The sequence below is a fragment of the Microcaecilia unicolor genome, chromosome 6 (assembly GCF_901765095.1).
Source record: "Microcaecilia unicolor chromosome 6, aMicUni1.1, whole genome shotgun sequence".
In the NCBI taxonomy this organism is placed as follows: domain Eukaryota; kingdom Metazoa; phylum Chordata; class Amphibia; order Gymnophiona; family Siphonopidae; genus Microcaecilia; species Microcaecilia unicolor.
In genome coordinates, this window is record NC_044036.1 from 45848277 (window position 1) to 45863387 (window position 15111).

The 15111-nt window shown below is 44.0% G+C and overlaps 1 protein-coding gene across 1 annotated transcript in view; it reads right to left on the reverse strand.

Annotated features, from left to right (window-relative positions):
• Window positions 1–15111, reverse strand: part of DEPDC1 (DEP domain containing 1) — a 101828-nt gene that overhangs the window by 52609 nt on the left and 34108 nt on the right. Inside the window, exons 4-5 of the mRNA XM_030206014.1 lie at window positions 9662–9777; window positions 2685–2812 (exon numbers count right to left, since the gene is read on the reverse strand). Coding sequence (XP_030061874.1) covers window positions 2685–2812; window positions 9662–9777 — 244 coding nt within the window. The remainder of the gene's footprint in view (window positions 1–2684; window positions 2813–9661; window positions 9778–15111) is intronic.

Sequence of the window (15111 nt, forward strand, 5' to 3'; positions counted from 1 at the left end):
TACAGAGTTGCTTCGAAAAAGACACTTTTCTAATCTTAAATAATGGAATTTCTATTGCCAGCCACTCACCAAATAAAAAAAGGTTTACAGCTTACACCATTAAAACTTTCTTTGGCATACATGAACTTACAAAGCTGCAGCAAAAAGTGTCCTGCGGTAGTGAGGGCACGTCGTTTAGGCGTGCGCTGGGTCATTTTTTTTTACCATGGCTGGGAGAAAGGCAATTTTTTAATGGGCTGGGAAATGGGCCTGTGCTAATATTAAAACTAGTGTGCGCCTATTTATGGACTGAGCTCTTACCGCCACCCACTGACCTAGTGGTAAGGATCCACGTGCTACCAACGTGGGCACGAGGCCAGTTACCGTTGGGCCCTCTGTGGTAGAAAATTGAAAATTAATTTTCTACCACGTGATTTGGTGCATGCCAAAATTGTAATTACCACCGGGCACACGCGCTACCCTGGCGGTAGTTCTGATTGGGGACTCGATACTCACGCATTAGACCTCCTGCACCTTTGTAAAAGGGCCCCTTATTGACCTCACTGCAATTCACATCATATTCGGTACATATAACATTTATCAAGCTACTGAAACACTAGACTTCAAGGCTCATTGTGGTTTACAAATTAATACAATTAGGACAAATATTTGGGGGCATCTAATAGTCTAGTTGATCCTACCAAAGAGCAACTGATAGCATTCCTGACTTTGGGGGCTGGTAGACTGGGCTTTGCCAGGTAACCCAGACCTTTACTGCACATTTCTAGTTCTGAATACTAAATGAAGGGGGCTATGCAAGTGCTGGAGGCTCTTCCAGCTATTTGGTCAGACCACTGTCTCATTAAGGGCCCCCTTTACTAAGCCCAACACGGACTTACCGTTCACTAACAGGAAGTTCTGCCAGGCTACCACAGCAGCCCGGCGGTACTTCCCAACCTTAGCGTACCATCATATCCGGCGCTACAAAAATATATTTATTTTTGTAACACTGAAGTGTACCCGACGGTAATCACTGCCCAGTTTCCGCAAGGTTAGTGCGGGAGCCCTTACCGGGTGACGGTAAGGGCTCCCCCTGAAATGGCCATGCGGCAAGTGCTTTACTTGTGGCACGGAAGGCAGGAGAGACTTCCCTTTTACCCGCTGCGGTAAAAGGGGGCCTCGGCACGTGTGAAAAACACATGCCAACGCCAGCGCAGGCCCCCCTTGTGCCGCAGCTTGGTAAAAGGGCCCTAAGTTCTTATCAAGCTCTGATGGAACTGAAAAGGTAGCGTGTTGAAGAAGGTATAAAGAAAGGTGTGTTAAAGGGCCCTTAGGAGACCTCTTTGCAATTGTTAAACAAAATCAAGAGAATGGATTCGTATTTATTTAAAAGTTTATATACCGCATAATCTCAATGTTCTCAGCGGTTTAGAATTGAAACATATATAAAAATCAACAAAAACAACCATAAACAAACACAAAGACAATCTTAATCCTAACAAGCAGGCTTCCCATACAGTAAAATCCCCAATATGAAGCGGCTAAAACTATCTGTGCCATATACTATAGTAAAAAGATGTGTTTTCAATTCTCGTTTAAACGTTCCAACCTCTTGAATCTTTCTAAGCCTCAAAGGTAGATCATTCTACAACCCTGGACTGACTACAGAAAAAATAGTTTTTCTGTAGTCATTTAACGTGGAGAGGGTGGTGGATGCTTGGAATGCCCTCCCGCGGGAGGTGGTGGTGATGAAAACGGTAACGGAATTCAAACATGCGTGGGATAAACAAAGGAATCCTGTGCAGAAGGAAGGGATCCTCAGGAGCTTAGCCTAGAATGGGTGGCAGAGCTGGTGGTTGGGAGGCGGGGCTAGTGCTGGGCAGACATATACGGTCTGTGCTGGGGCTGGGAGGCGGGACTAGTGCTGGGCACACTTATACGGTCTGTGCCGGGGCTGGTGGTTGGGCGGCGGGGATAGTGCTGGGCAGACTTATACGGTCTGTGCCAGAGCTGGTGGGTGGGAGGCGGGATTGGTGGTTGGGAGGCGGGGCTAGTGCTGGGCAGACATGTACGGTCTGTGCTGGGGCTGGTGGTTGGGAGGCGGGACTAGTGCTGGGCAGACTTATACGGTCTGTGCCGGGGCTGGTGGTTGGGCGGCAGGGATAGTGCGGGGCAGACTTATACGGTCTGTGCCAGAGCTGGTGGTTGGGAGGCGGGGATAGGGCTGGCCAGTCTTCTGAGAGCAGTATTTCTGTTATCTCAGTATTTTGATTTCTACACTGAGAACCCAACTCAATAGAATATTATATATTTAATTAGGGTTAGTCTCTCTACTGAAACATTTGTATTGGACAAAGTATTTTTGGTTTTGTATTTTTTGCATTATTTTAATTTAAGTATATATTTCTTGTTAATATTTTTTTTTCATTTGTCCACAGGACTTTAAAGAAAAGCATAAACAGACACATTAAAAACTATATAAAAACATTATTTTATAAGACCACATGGTGGCCCTTTTGTACTATGAATACCTATGATGGTTTTAGATAAGTATTTTATTTTATACCATTTGATATGTGAATTTTGACTGGCATCTGTTTTGACACTGGAAGATTAAGGGTGTTTGGTTTATACTTACTATTTGCCATCTGTTTACAACATGTGAAAATCTAGCAGTACACATATTGAACACTGAAAAAACTAACCTGATTTGTTCTGCAGTGTGACAACTCCATGTTTACTTGTGTGTGTCATGCTGTACATTGCATAGCGAGGGTTTATTTGCACAGGATCCAAAACTTCCAATGATGGTAGCCCTAAAATCTTCTGCAAGCTAGAAGAAAACACACAAAGGGCTGTAATCACAGTCTAATTTCCTGCACTAAATCGGGAGGTGTGGTAGCTGTGTTAGTCCACTCTTAAAGGTTATCAATAGAAATCAAACAAAATAAAACATGGGCAACCTTCGAAAGCTAATCAAGAAATGTATTAAGTTATGTCCAATAAAAAAAAGGTATCATATTTTCTTTTCCATGTTTTATTTTGTTTGATTTCTATTGATAACCTGCAGTAAATCAGAAGTGACTGCTGCAGCAAGAATTAAATATGCAAATGTGCTTCAGAATTTTCTAATATTACAACTTTTGTTTTACATTAAGAAATTTAAAGTAGGTTTAAAACCTTACATTTGTGTCTGAATAATGTATTTTGCTTTTATGCATGGAAAACAAAGTTACCTACCTATGGCAGGTGTTCTGAGGCCAGCAAGAAACATATCCTCACATGTGGATGATGTCACCTGATGTAACTCTGTGCAAAAACAGCTCTCCAACTTTCCTTAAACTTTTGAGAAAGTTCTACCACACATGCGCGCACCTTCCTCCTGCATGCTGCTGTCATATAGGACCTTGCCAGTCTCGTGTAGAGACCTTGGAATCCTGCAAAGATTTCTAGAGGCCTTAATAAAAGCAGTATGGTGTTTAACTTTATTGGTGACATCATTAGCTGCTGGGAGAACTTAGGCCTCCTTTTACTAAGGCGCGCTCACGTTTTTAGCATGCGTTAAAATTATGGGCGCGCTAATAGTTAGAGACGCCAATGCATTCCTAAGGGCGTCTATCATTTAGCGCGCCCACAATTTTAGCACGTGCTGAAAACTTGAGCGCACCTTAGTAAAAGACGCCCTCAGTTAATACACTTTTGACCCAGCATTTCCAGTTTTTATAAAGTAAGAATTACCCCTGTGTCCAGTATGGTAATTAGGAGAGGAGATTGGTTTTGGAGGGAACTGCCCAGGAGGATATGATTTTGTGCACAATTCAGATTCTTGTCTTTGGCTTCTTGCCTCTTTGGGCCATTGACCTGCATGTGAGGGGAGGGTCAGCCAGCCTAAAGGCCCTAGCCATCTAAGCTCAAATAGTTATAGAAGTTTAGAGATACCTGGCTAACCCAGTCAGGGCCGTGTACAAGGAAAAGTCAAGGACAGCGACAGTAGCTGTTTAAGCTCTGTGTTGTAAAGCAGACCAGTGGGAATGAGGAACCTGCTGCACCACTCTTAGCACTAAGGAATAAAGGAGAAACAGGGTATAGTTGTGTATTTCCAACAGGATAACCAAGATCACCTGTCCATACAGGTTTCTGGCTCAGCTCCTGAGGTTGAAGAAACAAACCACATACAGCATCCAGTTTTCTGGAGATCAACACACCATCCAACCAGGACCAGCTGCTTGAGCACAACGCTAGAGGAGGGGTAGGCAATTTGCAGCCCACCATAGAATTTTGTACGGCCTGCGAGACCGTGAGATGTATACACAGAAAATATTATTAACCAGAGTTTTGCAACTTTAAATAGTGTATTTTGCAAATATTTTCAGAATAGCTACTTTGGAAGTTTGTTGTCATTGTTCTTAGTTAAATTTTTATTTATCACAGGTGGTCTATGAGCGCTGTGCATTTTCACTTCTGACTATGTAATGTTGCGAACTGCAAGGGACAGTACTGACATTGTGTGTAGAAAGGATGCCCACCCCTATTCTAGATTTTCAGAACCCGAGTCCTCCAGACAGCTTATCAAAGAGTCTAAGGGGTCCTTTTACTAAGCCGCGGTAAAAAGTGGCCTCCGGTAGTGTAGATGCGTGCATTGGGTGCGCGCTGGGCAAGTTTTTACTGCATCTACAAAAAATGGCCTTTTTTTAAAAGAACAGGAAAAGGGCCTGCGGTAAAAATGAAACCAGCGCGCGCCCAAAACCGACTTGAGCCCTTAACGCCACCCATTGATCTAGCAGTTAAAGCTCACACGCTACACATGCGGTGACAGTCGGTGCGCGCCAAGAGCCGATTACCGCCAGAACCAGTACATGTATGAGGAAATAAATAAATAATTCATCCACGCGTTATGGGCATGTGCCAAATCTAAAATTACCACCAGAAGGGTGACCTGGCCTGGCGGTAGTCTCATTTGGACGTGTGCTGCACGCACGTAGAGCCCACCGTGGCTTAGTAAAAGGGCCCCTAAGTGGTAATCTTTGAAACAATTATACTACGAGGGTTCAATGAAAAGTAGTGCCTCTACCTCCTTAAATCATTAACAGATGGCACCACTGATGTGCTACACATGTTCACACAGACACTGCTCACCAAATGAGGTGAAGAAAGAGATTTCAAAGAACAAGTGAGGCTGTTTTGTTATTGCTTGTGAAATGTAGTTAGCACTTGTCAGTGCAATTTAAACAATGTGCAGTGACAGAAATTCTGACTGTAGAGTCCCTCCAATTGAAATTCACTGCTGCATGCAGGTTGTTTATGGTGATAACTGTGTTTATGTGAGTAGTGTGCATTGCTGGGCAAAAAAAATTATATATATATTTATTTGGATTTTGCTCACACCTTTTTCAGTTGTAGCTCTAGGTGAGTTACATTCAGGTATTTCTCTGTCCCCGGAGGGCTCACAATCTAAGTTTGTACCTGAGGCAATGGAGGGTAAAGTGACTTGCCCAAGATCACAAGGAGCAGCAGTGGGATTTGAACCGGCTACCTCTGGATGTCTAGACTGGTGCTCTAACCACTATAAAGACTGTGCACTGAGAAGGGCTGATTTGTGTGATAAAAAATGAATGTATGACCTGTAACAGCAACAGACAAGTCTCACATGCGAAAGGCTGACAAACTTGTAAAGGACAATCGGAAGATCACTCAAAGCATTATACTGCAATCCTGTGAAGAATCTGGAAGCACAAGCAAATTTTTGTGCAACATGACATTAGGCCTCACACAACATGAAATACCACCATGGCAATTGCAAAGATGGGTCTCAAAAACTGGTTATATTAGGTATGCTCCTGTTCTTATATGAAATAAAAAAATCATCAATCGTTCAAAAGAAGAATCTGTGGAGAAAAAAAAAAATAAGACCTTAATTTAAAAAAAAAAAAAAAAAAAAAAAAAATTCACCACCACCCCAGATACAAGGCTCAATAGTTGGAAATTTCAATCAACCGGCCATTAAAAAAAAAAAAAAAAAACTCCACACAAAAAGAAAACCTCTTACTTGAACAGGAGAGCACTCAAATGTTTCCAACACAATTAAATGCCACTTATCTTTCAGAAGAGATTATGTAGCCTGGACTCCATCCCAGTGGTAAACTCACACCAGGGGTTCACCCTGTTTCACTGTGTAATGGAAGACCCTAAATATTGTTTTGTGTACTGCCCCTACCAAAGTGACTGCCTCTGTTGTTATTATTATCCCAGTTGTTTGTTAACAGACTCTTAAGTAAACTAGTTAGTTCAGAACACCATCTCTGAAGTAGTCTGACTTACTGACAGTGAAGTATGCAGCGTGCCAGGAATATGTGCCTTTGGCTTTCTGGTTTTTACTGGTCCCAGCCTTTATTCCAATCAATTATATGTTATGTGAGTGGTCCCCCACACAGTAGCTGGGCATACCACAGGACCTGCCTTACGTAAGTCTCTAATGGAATTAAACTCCAAGGAAAAGAAGAAGGCTATGTGAAGACATGTATCTTGTTGTCCTTGGCAAACATCTGCTACAAGAAACTGTGGGCTCCTTTTAGAAAGTGGCGGTTATTTATTTATTTATTGGGACTTATTAACTGCTTTTATGAAGAGATTCAGCCAAGGTGGTGTACAGTAGGTATTGTAGGGAACTGGAGGAGGAAGGCTCGGACCCCTAATGTTTGTATTTTTAGAGCATCCCTCTAAATAATGAAACAAGGATTACCTGTAAGATTTATTTCATCCTCCTCCCTAATTATTCTGTGTGCTGTTTTCAATTCTTGCTAACTAGACCAGGCTGCACGGTGACCTTATGAAATTGTGAAAGGACAGCTGGGACTCACACTCTTCCTGACTCGACTGGACCCAAAAACATGTTTATTCATTTAGTGTGATTTGTTGGGCAAGCGATGGAAGACAGATGTGTGTGGAGATGGAGACGGTTATAGAAGATCATGGGGAGGGAGGTGCATCTTGAGAATGGAACAAAAAACCTGTTTTATTTTCTATATTTTTGCTGACCAATGCTAAGGTCATGTCTAGCACAACATACTGTACAAGACAGCTTAAGAATTTATTGATTGTGAACTTTGTTACACGCTTTTAGAAGATAAGAACATGTATATAGAGTGGTCCAATGTAATTAAGATAACCTTAAAGGATATTTAGATTTTATATTAATCTTTGGGTCAGATTTCCTATGTTTTATACAGTTTGAAACCACGTTATATTTAGATAGTGAAAATGGGAAGCTGGAAAAAGTCTGCTAGCCAACCACATGGTCAGCTTGTACAGTAAAAACTTTTTTACAGTTTAGATATGTGATACAAAAACTGCTGAAGTAGAATGAAGAGGGGGGCATGGAAATTGTGACAAAGGTATAGGTGAGAGAGAAGTTTTTAGCAGTTGGGTGACATAAGCATGTGTGATCAGATGATTGGGTAGTGGGATGTGCTAGATGGTAATTAATTTCCAGATTATTGTATAAATAAGAAAGGGTTCGGGGAGCTTCTTTGTTCTCAAGGCAGTGAACAGGCTTGGAGAAAAATGGCTACTCTAATCATTTCTTTTTTGTATTTCAGACTTGCAATAAGCCTCTGCTTGAGCCACTATTTTACTTGTCTCCAGAATAGACTTTTATTTCACTTCTGAGCAGTATTATTTGTCTTATTAGTGTAAGAAATCCAGGGACATGAGCGCTCCAGCTGTAGGCAGTGTGATTGTCTAACGTGTAATCAGACCCCACACAGTACCACTGGGCCACCGCAGCCGCCCAGCAGTAGTTCCCACCCCCAGCGCGCATCATAACCAGCGCTACAAAAATATTTGGCAATAATTGGGCGGTGCTGTATGCTGCCCAGTTACTGTAAGGTTAGTGCAGGAGCACTTACCGCCACCTCAATGGGTGGCGGTAAGGGTTCCTCCTCAAAATGGCCACACGGCAAGTACTTCATGTGCCACATGGCCATTTCCTGAATAAAAGGACCTACCTTTTACCTGCTGTGGTAAAAGCGGGCCTCGGTGTGTGTAAAAAACACGTACCAATGCTGGCACAGGCTCCCCTTTGCTGCAGCTTGGTAAAAGGGGCCCTTTTTTTTTTTTTTTGAGGATAAGCAGGATTCATTTAGTAATTAGATTTCTACGCAGTATATATTGCTGTGTTTTGGAAAGAAATTGAATATAGGGTTAATTTTTTAAGTGAATGGTATTAGATTGGCCAATCAGTTTATTTTTGCAGTTCCAGGAGGCCATGGAGAGAGTGATGCTTCCGAAGCCGATGGACTGTTCTATCGGTGCCAAACGTTTGTTGGGTTGCTTCTCACAACTAAGGATTCCTCTCTTTCACATCTGTTAACAAAGAATACAGTAAGTGGGACCATGATCAGATCCCAAGAATTGCAGGCACCAGGAATACTTTTTAAAGTCACTAGGACATCTGGAAAAATAACGGCAGTGAAATCAAACGACTTGATGATGAAAAGGTACACAACTGGGTGCTCAAAGCCTACCATGGCAATAACCAAGGTGACGAAAAATAAAAGAAAACTGAAACAACTGAAAACCTTAACCAAAGGTGGCTATCGGGAAAAAATAATTACACAACAGTGACAGGTACACAATATAAATACGAGAAAATATCAGTAAAAAACTGCAAAAAATAGCAGACACGAGCTATGGAGGAGCAGAAGAAAGTGCAATAGTTGAGCTCTTTGGAAAAATGGCGACTGGTGAGGTCGCATGTGACAGCAGCAGGCGGGAAGGCAAGTACATGTGCAGTAGAGCTCTCAAAAGATTGAATAAATATGGAAGGATGTTCCAACAAAAGGCTCCGTTGGATGACGTCAGCCCACATGTGAGGATATATGTATGCTGTTTGTCCTCGGAGAGGACAGGATCTCAGTGATTGGAAATGGAACAGCAATTCAGTGATAGGAAAAGATGAATATGGTCTATGGTGTGGTAAAGAGATGACCCTCCCTTGGCTATGATCCTCCTCTCCCTTCCCCCCCTCCTCCTCAGTGTGCCTCCTCCAACCCTGTTTCTCACCTCCCCCCCTCAATGTGAATCCTCTTATAACTTCCTCCAAAAGTCTCCTTTCACCTACCCTCTCCCAAGCCAGTAATATCACACATTTCTCAGGCCCCTACTCTCTCTAACATTCCCTAGTTGAATCCTTTCACAATACAACCCCTCTTCAACACTCATGAATTTCCTCTGCACTGATTAGGCCAACAGAAAAAGTAAGATGCAGTAATTCAGGCTGTTTCTTTCTCCTTGCAATTGGAATCCAGAATGTTGCACTATGAACTGCATAGGACACAGAGAGCTATGCATTTCAGAGCTCTAATTGAATTCTAGTAGTAGATGAGGACAAAACCCAATACAACAATATTCTCCTCTTGCTGATCCAGACTAGTGCAGATGGTAGGCATGAAATCATTTGCGAAGAAATGTTTTATTGCTTGATCAGCTACCTACTGACCTATCTTTGATCTGGCTAATCACCCTTTTTGAGGTGTTCGAATTTGACTTTGAAAAAAGAATTCTATAAAAGTTCTAGATGTCTATTCAAATACACATTGGAGCCTATTACATTTTTAAAAGTTTTCAAATTAAAACAAAACAAAAAAAACTAACCCTTATGAATCCAAACTCAATGAAGACTTACTGGATCAAAATAATGTTTCTCCAGATTTCTTCCACATCTTCTTGGCTCACATCCCTACAGTGTATATTCTGCTCTTTTTCCTCTCTTCTGTCAGTGTTCATGTACTCTATGTTCTCCTAGAAATGATTATGTATGTATTAGGTTTCACTTGAACTAATCATCAACGAGAACCTGGAACACAGAAAATAACTAATACCCTAAAACATTTTGCTTCCAAATATACAGAGAATGCTCTATTGTGATTTTGAGCATGGCTTATTCAGTAAGTTTATTAAAAAAACAAGCAAACATATTTTCATGGAGACAAATATGCCTTCAGGGCTACAAAGTCTACCAGATCATGTAATTAATCATTCCCCCCTCCCCTTTTACAAAGCCGCATTGCAATGCTAGCACAGTCCATTCATTTGAATGGACTGTGTCGGTGTTACTGCACCGGCAGCTGCTAGCGTGGCTTTGTAAAGGGGGGGGGGGGTTAGTCCATTACATGTGTAATTAACTTAAGCACACAACTTACATGTTAAACACAAAAGGGGTCTTTCACTAATCATAAACACGTGTTACCTGCTATATGGTTAGCAGGCTAAACATCATAGCTATCTGGAAAGCACTGGTGGTCACTCCAGTATAAAACATCTGGATTTATTTCAGGCAGAAATAAAACAAGGTTCACATGTGCTTTCTGAATTTCAAGTACTGCTGATGCAATGGCTACTCCTTTGGAGACAGGCCTTTTTAATAATAGCTCAGGGTAAAAACCATGGCCAATTTAAAAAAAATTCAGAGTTCTGGAGAGACAGCTAAAATATGGAAATAAGAGTAATAAATTTCCAACAAACAGCTAGAGCAAGCAAAAACAGCCAGATATATAACTAAAAATACAAAACTAAAGTGTGCCCATAGGATCTTTTTTGTTTTACTATTTATTTTAGTATAAGAAGGCAAAAGACCAATACAAAACAAAAAAAAAAAAATCTGTCAACAGAAAAACAACTTAAGCAGCTCAGAGAAATGAGATATTTTTTTTTTCCTTTTCTGAAACTGGGAATTTAAAGCAACACAAGCAATATATTTTATATAAAAGAAAATGCAGGAGCAGTGGTTCCTAATCACTATCTCAAGATAGGTCACTTGTGCCTGAGTTGATTGTGCCCTCAGCGAGGCATTCATTTGTTCCTGAAGATATAGGTGACCTTGATGGCCGCCTTGATCCAATGCTCAATGGAGGTCTTGGACGCCACCTGGTCTTTCTAAAGAAATGAAAGAAAACAAAAAGATGATCCGAGAGTTGAAACTCATTGGTCTCCAGGAAATACTTGAACGGCATTCCGTGGACATCCAGCTTGTGAAGCCTCCTGTCTGCCAAGATTGAACTCCAATCCACAAAAGAAGGGCAGACAAACCTACTGGTTCACATCGAAAGGAGAGGAACAGGAAGGATAGACATAAAATCCTCCTATACGATACAGCATGAAACTTCGACACCCTCCTGGCTGATGAAACCGCCACCAAGAACACAGTCCTCGGGGTTAGGTCTTCAATCAAAACCAACCTCACAGACTCAAAAGAGGCTTCAGTGAGGACATTCAGCACAAGATTCAAATGGGGTGGGGGGGGGGTGGGGGAGAGGGAACAGATGGACAGGGAGACACAAGTGAGTAACTCCCTTCAAAAACTGAGCAATGGGCCCATGAGCAGCTAGGGAGAGACCCTGGAAAAAAAAAAAGAGGGCTTCCATTTGGACTTTAAGACAACTCAGCATCAGACTCTGCTGCAGAAAGCCAAGAACCTAGGGAACCTGCACTTTTCAAGGAGAAAGGGAGCGCTGATTGCACGAGCTCTCAAAGGCCTTCCAAACCCAGACATAAGCCATGGAGTGGAAGACTTGGAGGCCTTCAGTAAGGTGGCAATCATAGCAGGCGAGAATCCCATCCATGCAAATTGCCGCCTCTGAAGGGCCAAACTGTAAGCAAAAAGGGATCAGAACTGTCCATTTCTACTGACCCTGCTTGAGCAAGCTGTCACCACTGGGAAGGAGAAGTGATTATCCACCAGTTGACAGACCAGATCTGCTTATCATGATTTCCAGGGGCAATTGGGAGCAACCAGAAGGGCCAGAAAGGAAGGCTATGCTATCCTGCATAGCACCCAGCCAATCAGAGACCATGGTGGAATGACAGAGGCGCCCCTCCCTGGGGCCACTGCTGTACCAAGGCATCTATGCCCATCAAGGCCCTTCTTGTGACCGAACAAGCATTTTGTATTGGCATTACATCTCAAGGTCATGAGAACGAAGACTGACTCCCCCCCAATGAGCTAAGAGAAGCTGAAAGGACACCTGTCCTAGCTCACACTTTCCCTGGTCCAGTAGAAACTGACTGAGAAAGTCTGCAACTATGTGAATCATCAACCATGCCAGAAGATTCATTTTAACCCAGCGACAAAGGGCTGCTGCTTCCAAGGCTACTGTGTGGCTCCCTGTGCCTCTTGTTTATTGATGTAGGCCACCACTGTTGCATTGCCCACCATAACACAGGAGAATCAGTAGGAGGAACTCCTCTAGTGCTAGTTTTACTGTCCTGGTATCCAGGTGGTTGATGGACCAGGAGGCACCAACACCCCTGCTCCACTCTGCCCAAGCAGTGCATCCATAAACGAGGAGACTCACATCTGTGTTTAAAGCCACCCAAAATCAGGCAGATCCATAATAACCTCCAGACCATGACTGAGACAGTCCCACCTATCCAGGCTTCATTGCTTTCTAGCATGGTGCGGAATCCAGTAGTCAAAATCCTGGCAAACTGGTGCCCACTGAGACAGAAGGGCCATCTGCAGAGGATGCATATGAGCCCAAGCCCAGGGCACCATTTCCAGGATTGGTGCCACGAAGTTCAACAGCTCGAGATAATCCCAGGCCCAAGGAGCCTGTAGGCTGCACAAGCCACACTTCTGGACTTGCAATTTGGCCATATGCTCCCACATAAGAGACTGCTTCCAGTGATGTACTGAAGTGCAGCCCTAGGTATTCCAAAGTCTGTGAGGAAGACAAAAGACTTCACTTTGATCAACAACCAACCCAAGCATTCCAAGAGGAGAATGACCTGAGAAGTAGCCACCATGGAATCCTCAGCCAAGTGAGCATGAATTAGTCAATTGTCCAAGTAAGGATGAACCGGATGCCCTAGCAGCATAGGTGAGCAGCCACCATCACTTTGGAAAAGGTGCAGGGACAGTAGACAGACTGGAGCAGAGCCCAAAACTGAAGATGGCAGCCCAGAACACAAAAGCAGGAGGGAGCACTCGTGGTCCTCTTGGATTAGAATGTGGAGATGGTCCCTCTGGACAAGCTCTTGACCTCTCTGGATCTTCAGAGGCCTATGGCAATGACAGAGCAAAGTGTCTCCATTTTAAAATGCTGCACCCTGAGGCAAGCATTTACTCTTTAGAGGTCTAAAGTAAGTCAAAAGGAGCCTCCTTTCTTCAAGACAATGAAATAAATGGAGTAATGCCCCACGCTTGCTCTGTGAACAGAACAGGCTCCACCACCCCCGGCCTAGGAGGCGCTGAAGCACAGGGCAACACCATGAAGGCATCAGGAATAGGATGCGCCAACTCTAGGGAGTAACCCTGCTTGACCAACATTTGAGGTGATGCAGGACCACTTATGATAGTAGAGGGAGTTGGTTCCCTATTGAGCCACTAAGGGGTCCAGTGCACCCTCACTGGCTGAGCTGAAAGGCTCAGAGTCCCTGGTTCTTTTAGGGCCTCAAAAAGACCCTGGCATGAAAAGAACAGAATTAACTCTACTCCTTGGGTCCCAGCAGGCCCTGGTTGCTTTGGTCAGTTCAGGAAGTCTAAGAAGAAAGGCCTCTCTCATGTCCTTAACTGGCTTCTCCAAAGAGCAACTGGTCCCTAAAGGGAAGCTGACTAAGAAGCTTCTCAAAGGCAGCATTCACAGCCTGATGACACAGCCAAAGCCACCTCTAGTCCACTATGATGGAACCCAACGAATAAGAGGAAATGCGTAGCAGATCATAAAGTACATTGGCCAACTAAGCTGACCCCGACTCCATTTAGGTGGTATCTAGAGACTCTGTGCAACATGGCCCTAGCAATGTACCTGCCACAACGGTGGCCTGAACTCCTACTGTGCCCGAGGAGAAACCCAGAAAACTGTTGCTCTACCTTCTTCTTGTGCACTTCCTTGAGAGCCAAGCCCCCCTTGCACCAGTATGGAAGTCTTTTTGGTGACCACTGTGACAAGAGCATCCACCAGTACCAGTACCCGTCCATGCCTTCCAGAGATCCCATAAACAGGGAGAGATACTAAGCCAAGAACAGCAAAGGGCAGGCCTCTGGATTGATCTGCTGGGACTAATGGAAAGAAAATTATCAGGTAGGGACTAATTTTACCTTCCATAGTCTCCCACAGATCAATCCAGAGACGAGTGGGATGTACAAAAGCAGTCCCCAAGGAGGGTGGGATCTCTGAGACAGGCCAAGGCCCGATTGCCAATGCTGGAGCCGGACCCCAAGACGAGTACTGGAGTAGTCATGAGACCCCCAAGAGGACTCACCGTCTCCAAATGGAGCCAAAACACTCCCTCTAGGGCGAAGAAAAAGGGATTGCCCAACTAGCCATGAGAAAGGAGTCAGATCCAGCCACCGGATGTAAGAAGGCTAGATAAGTAAAACAGGCTCGAATCCTGAAGCCAAAAGACCGAGAAAGGACAACACTCAGCGAGAAGGAAGTCCCGAACTCCCGAGCCAGAACCACCGCAGATCACCAAACTGCAGAAGAAAGTCTGGCCTCTGACAGCTAAAGCCGTTGCATCATCCCACATATGAGGAAGCTTTGACAGACTGCGAAAGAGTAGAGATTGGGATGGCCCGAGAGCCAGAGACCGGTCAAGCCTGAAAGATAGGGGCGATCACTGATGCGCTAATCCGCTAAAAGGGAAGGAACAGCGGCTAGAACTGCAGAGCCAGACTGGCAGAAAGGACATCATGCTCGAGAGTCTGAGAAGATGCCTGGCTCACTCACCAGAGGTAAAACAAAGGTTATCAGTCAGCCATATCAAAGTGAGGGAGAACTCACAGCTCGACTTTCCGTAAGGATCCAAGGCCCAACAGCCAACATCAGAACCACAGCCACAGATGGCTTCCTGCGCAACGTCTGGCAAGAAGGCTAGGCTCGCCTGCCAGACAGAGCTAGGCTCGACAGAGGAGTCATGATCAACAGCCAACAATGAAGCAAGGTGCAAAAGGAAAAAAGGGAGCTCGGCTCATTGTGAGAGAAAGAGGCACGCTCGAGCGACAGAGACAAAGCCCAGGTAAACTGGCAGAAACTGAAGAACAGAAACCGGGGAGGGCCGAGAACTAGAGACAGAGCAAAGCTGGACTCCCAGGAATCAGACCAATTTTCAACCTGCCAATATGGGTCGGGTACA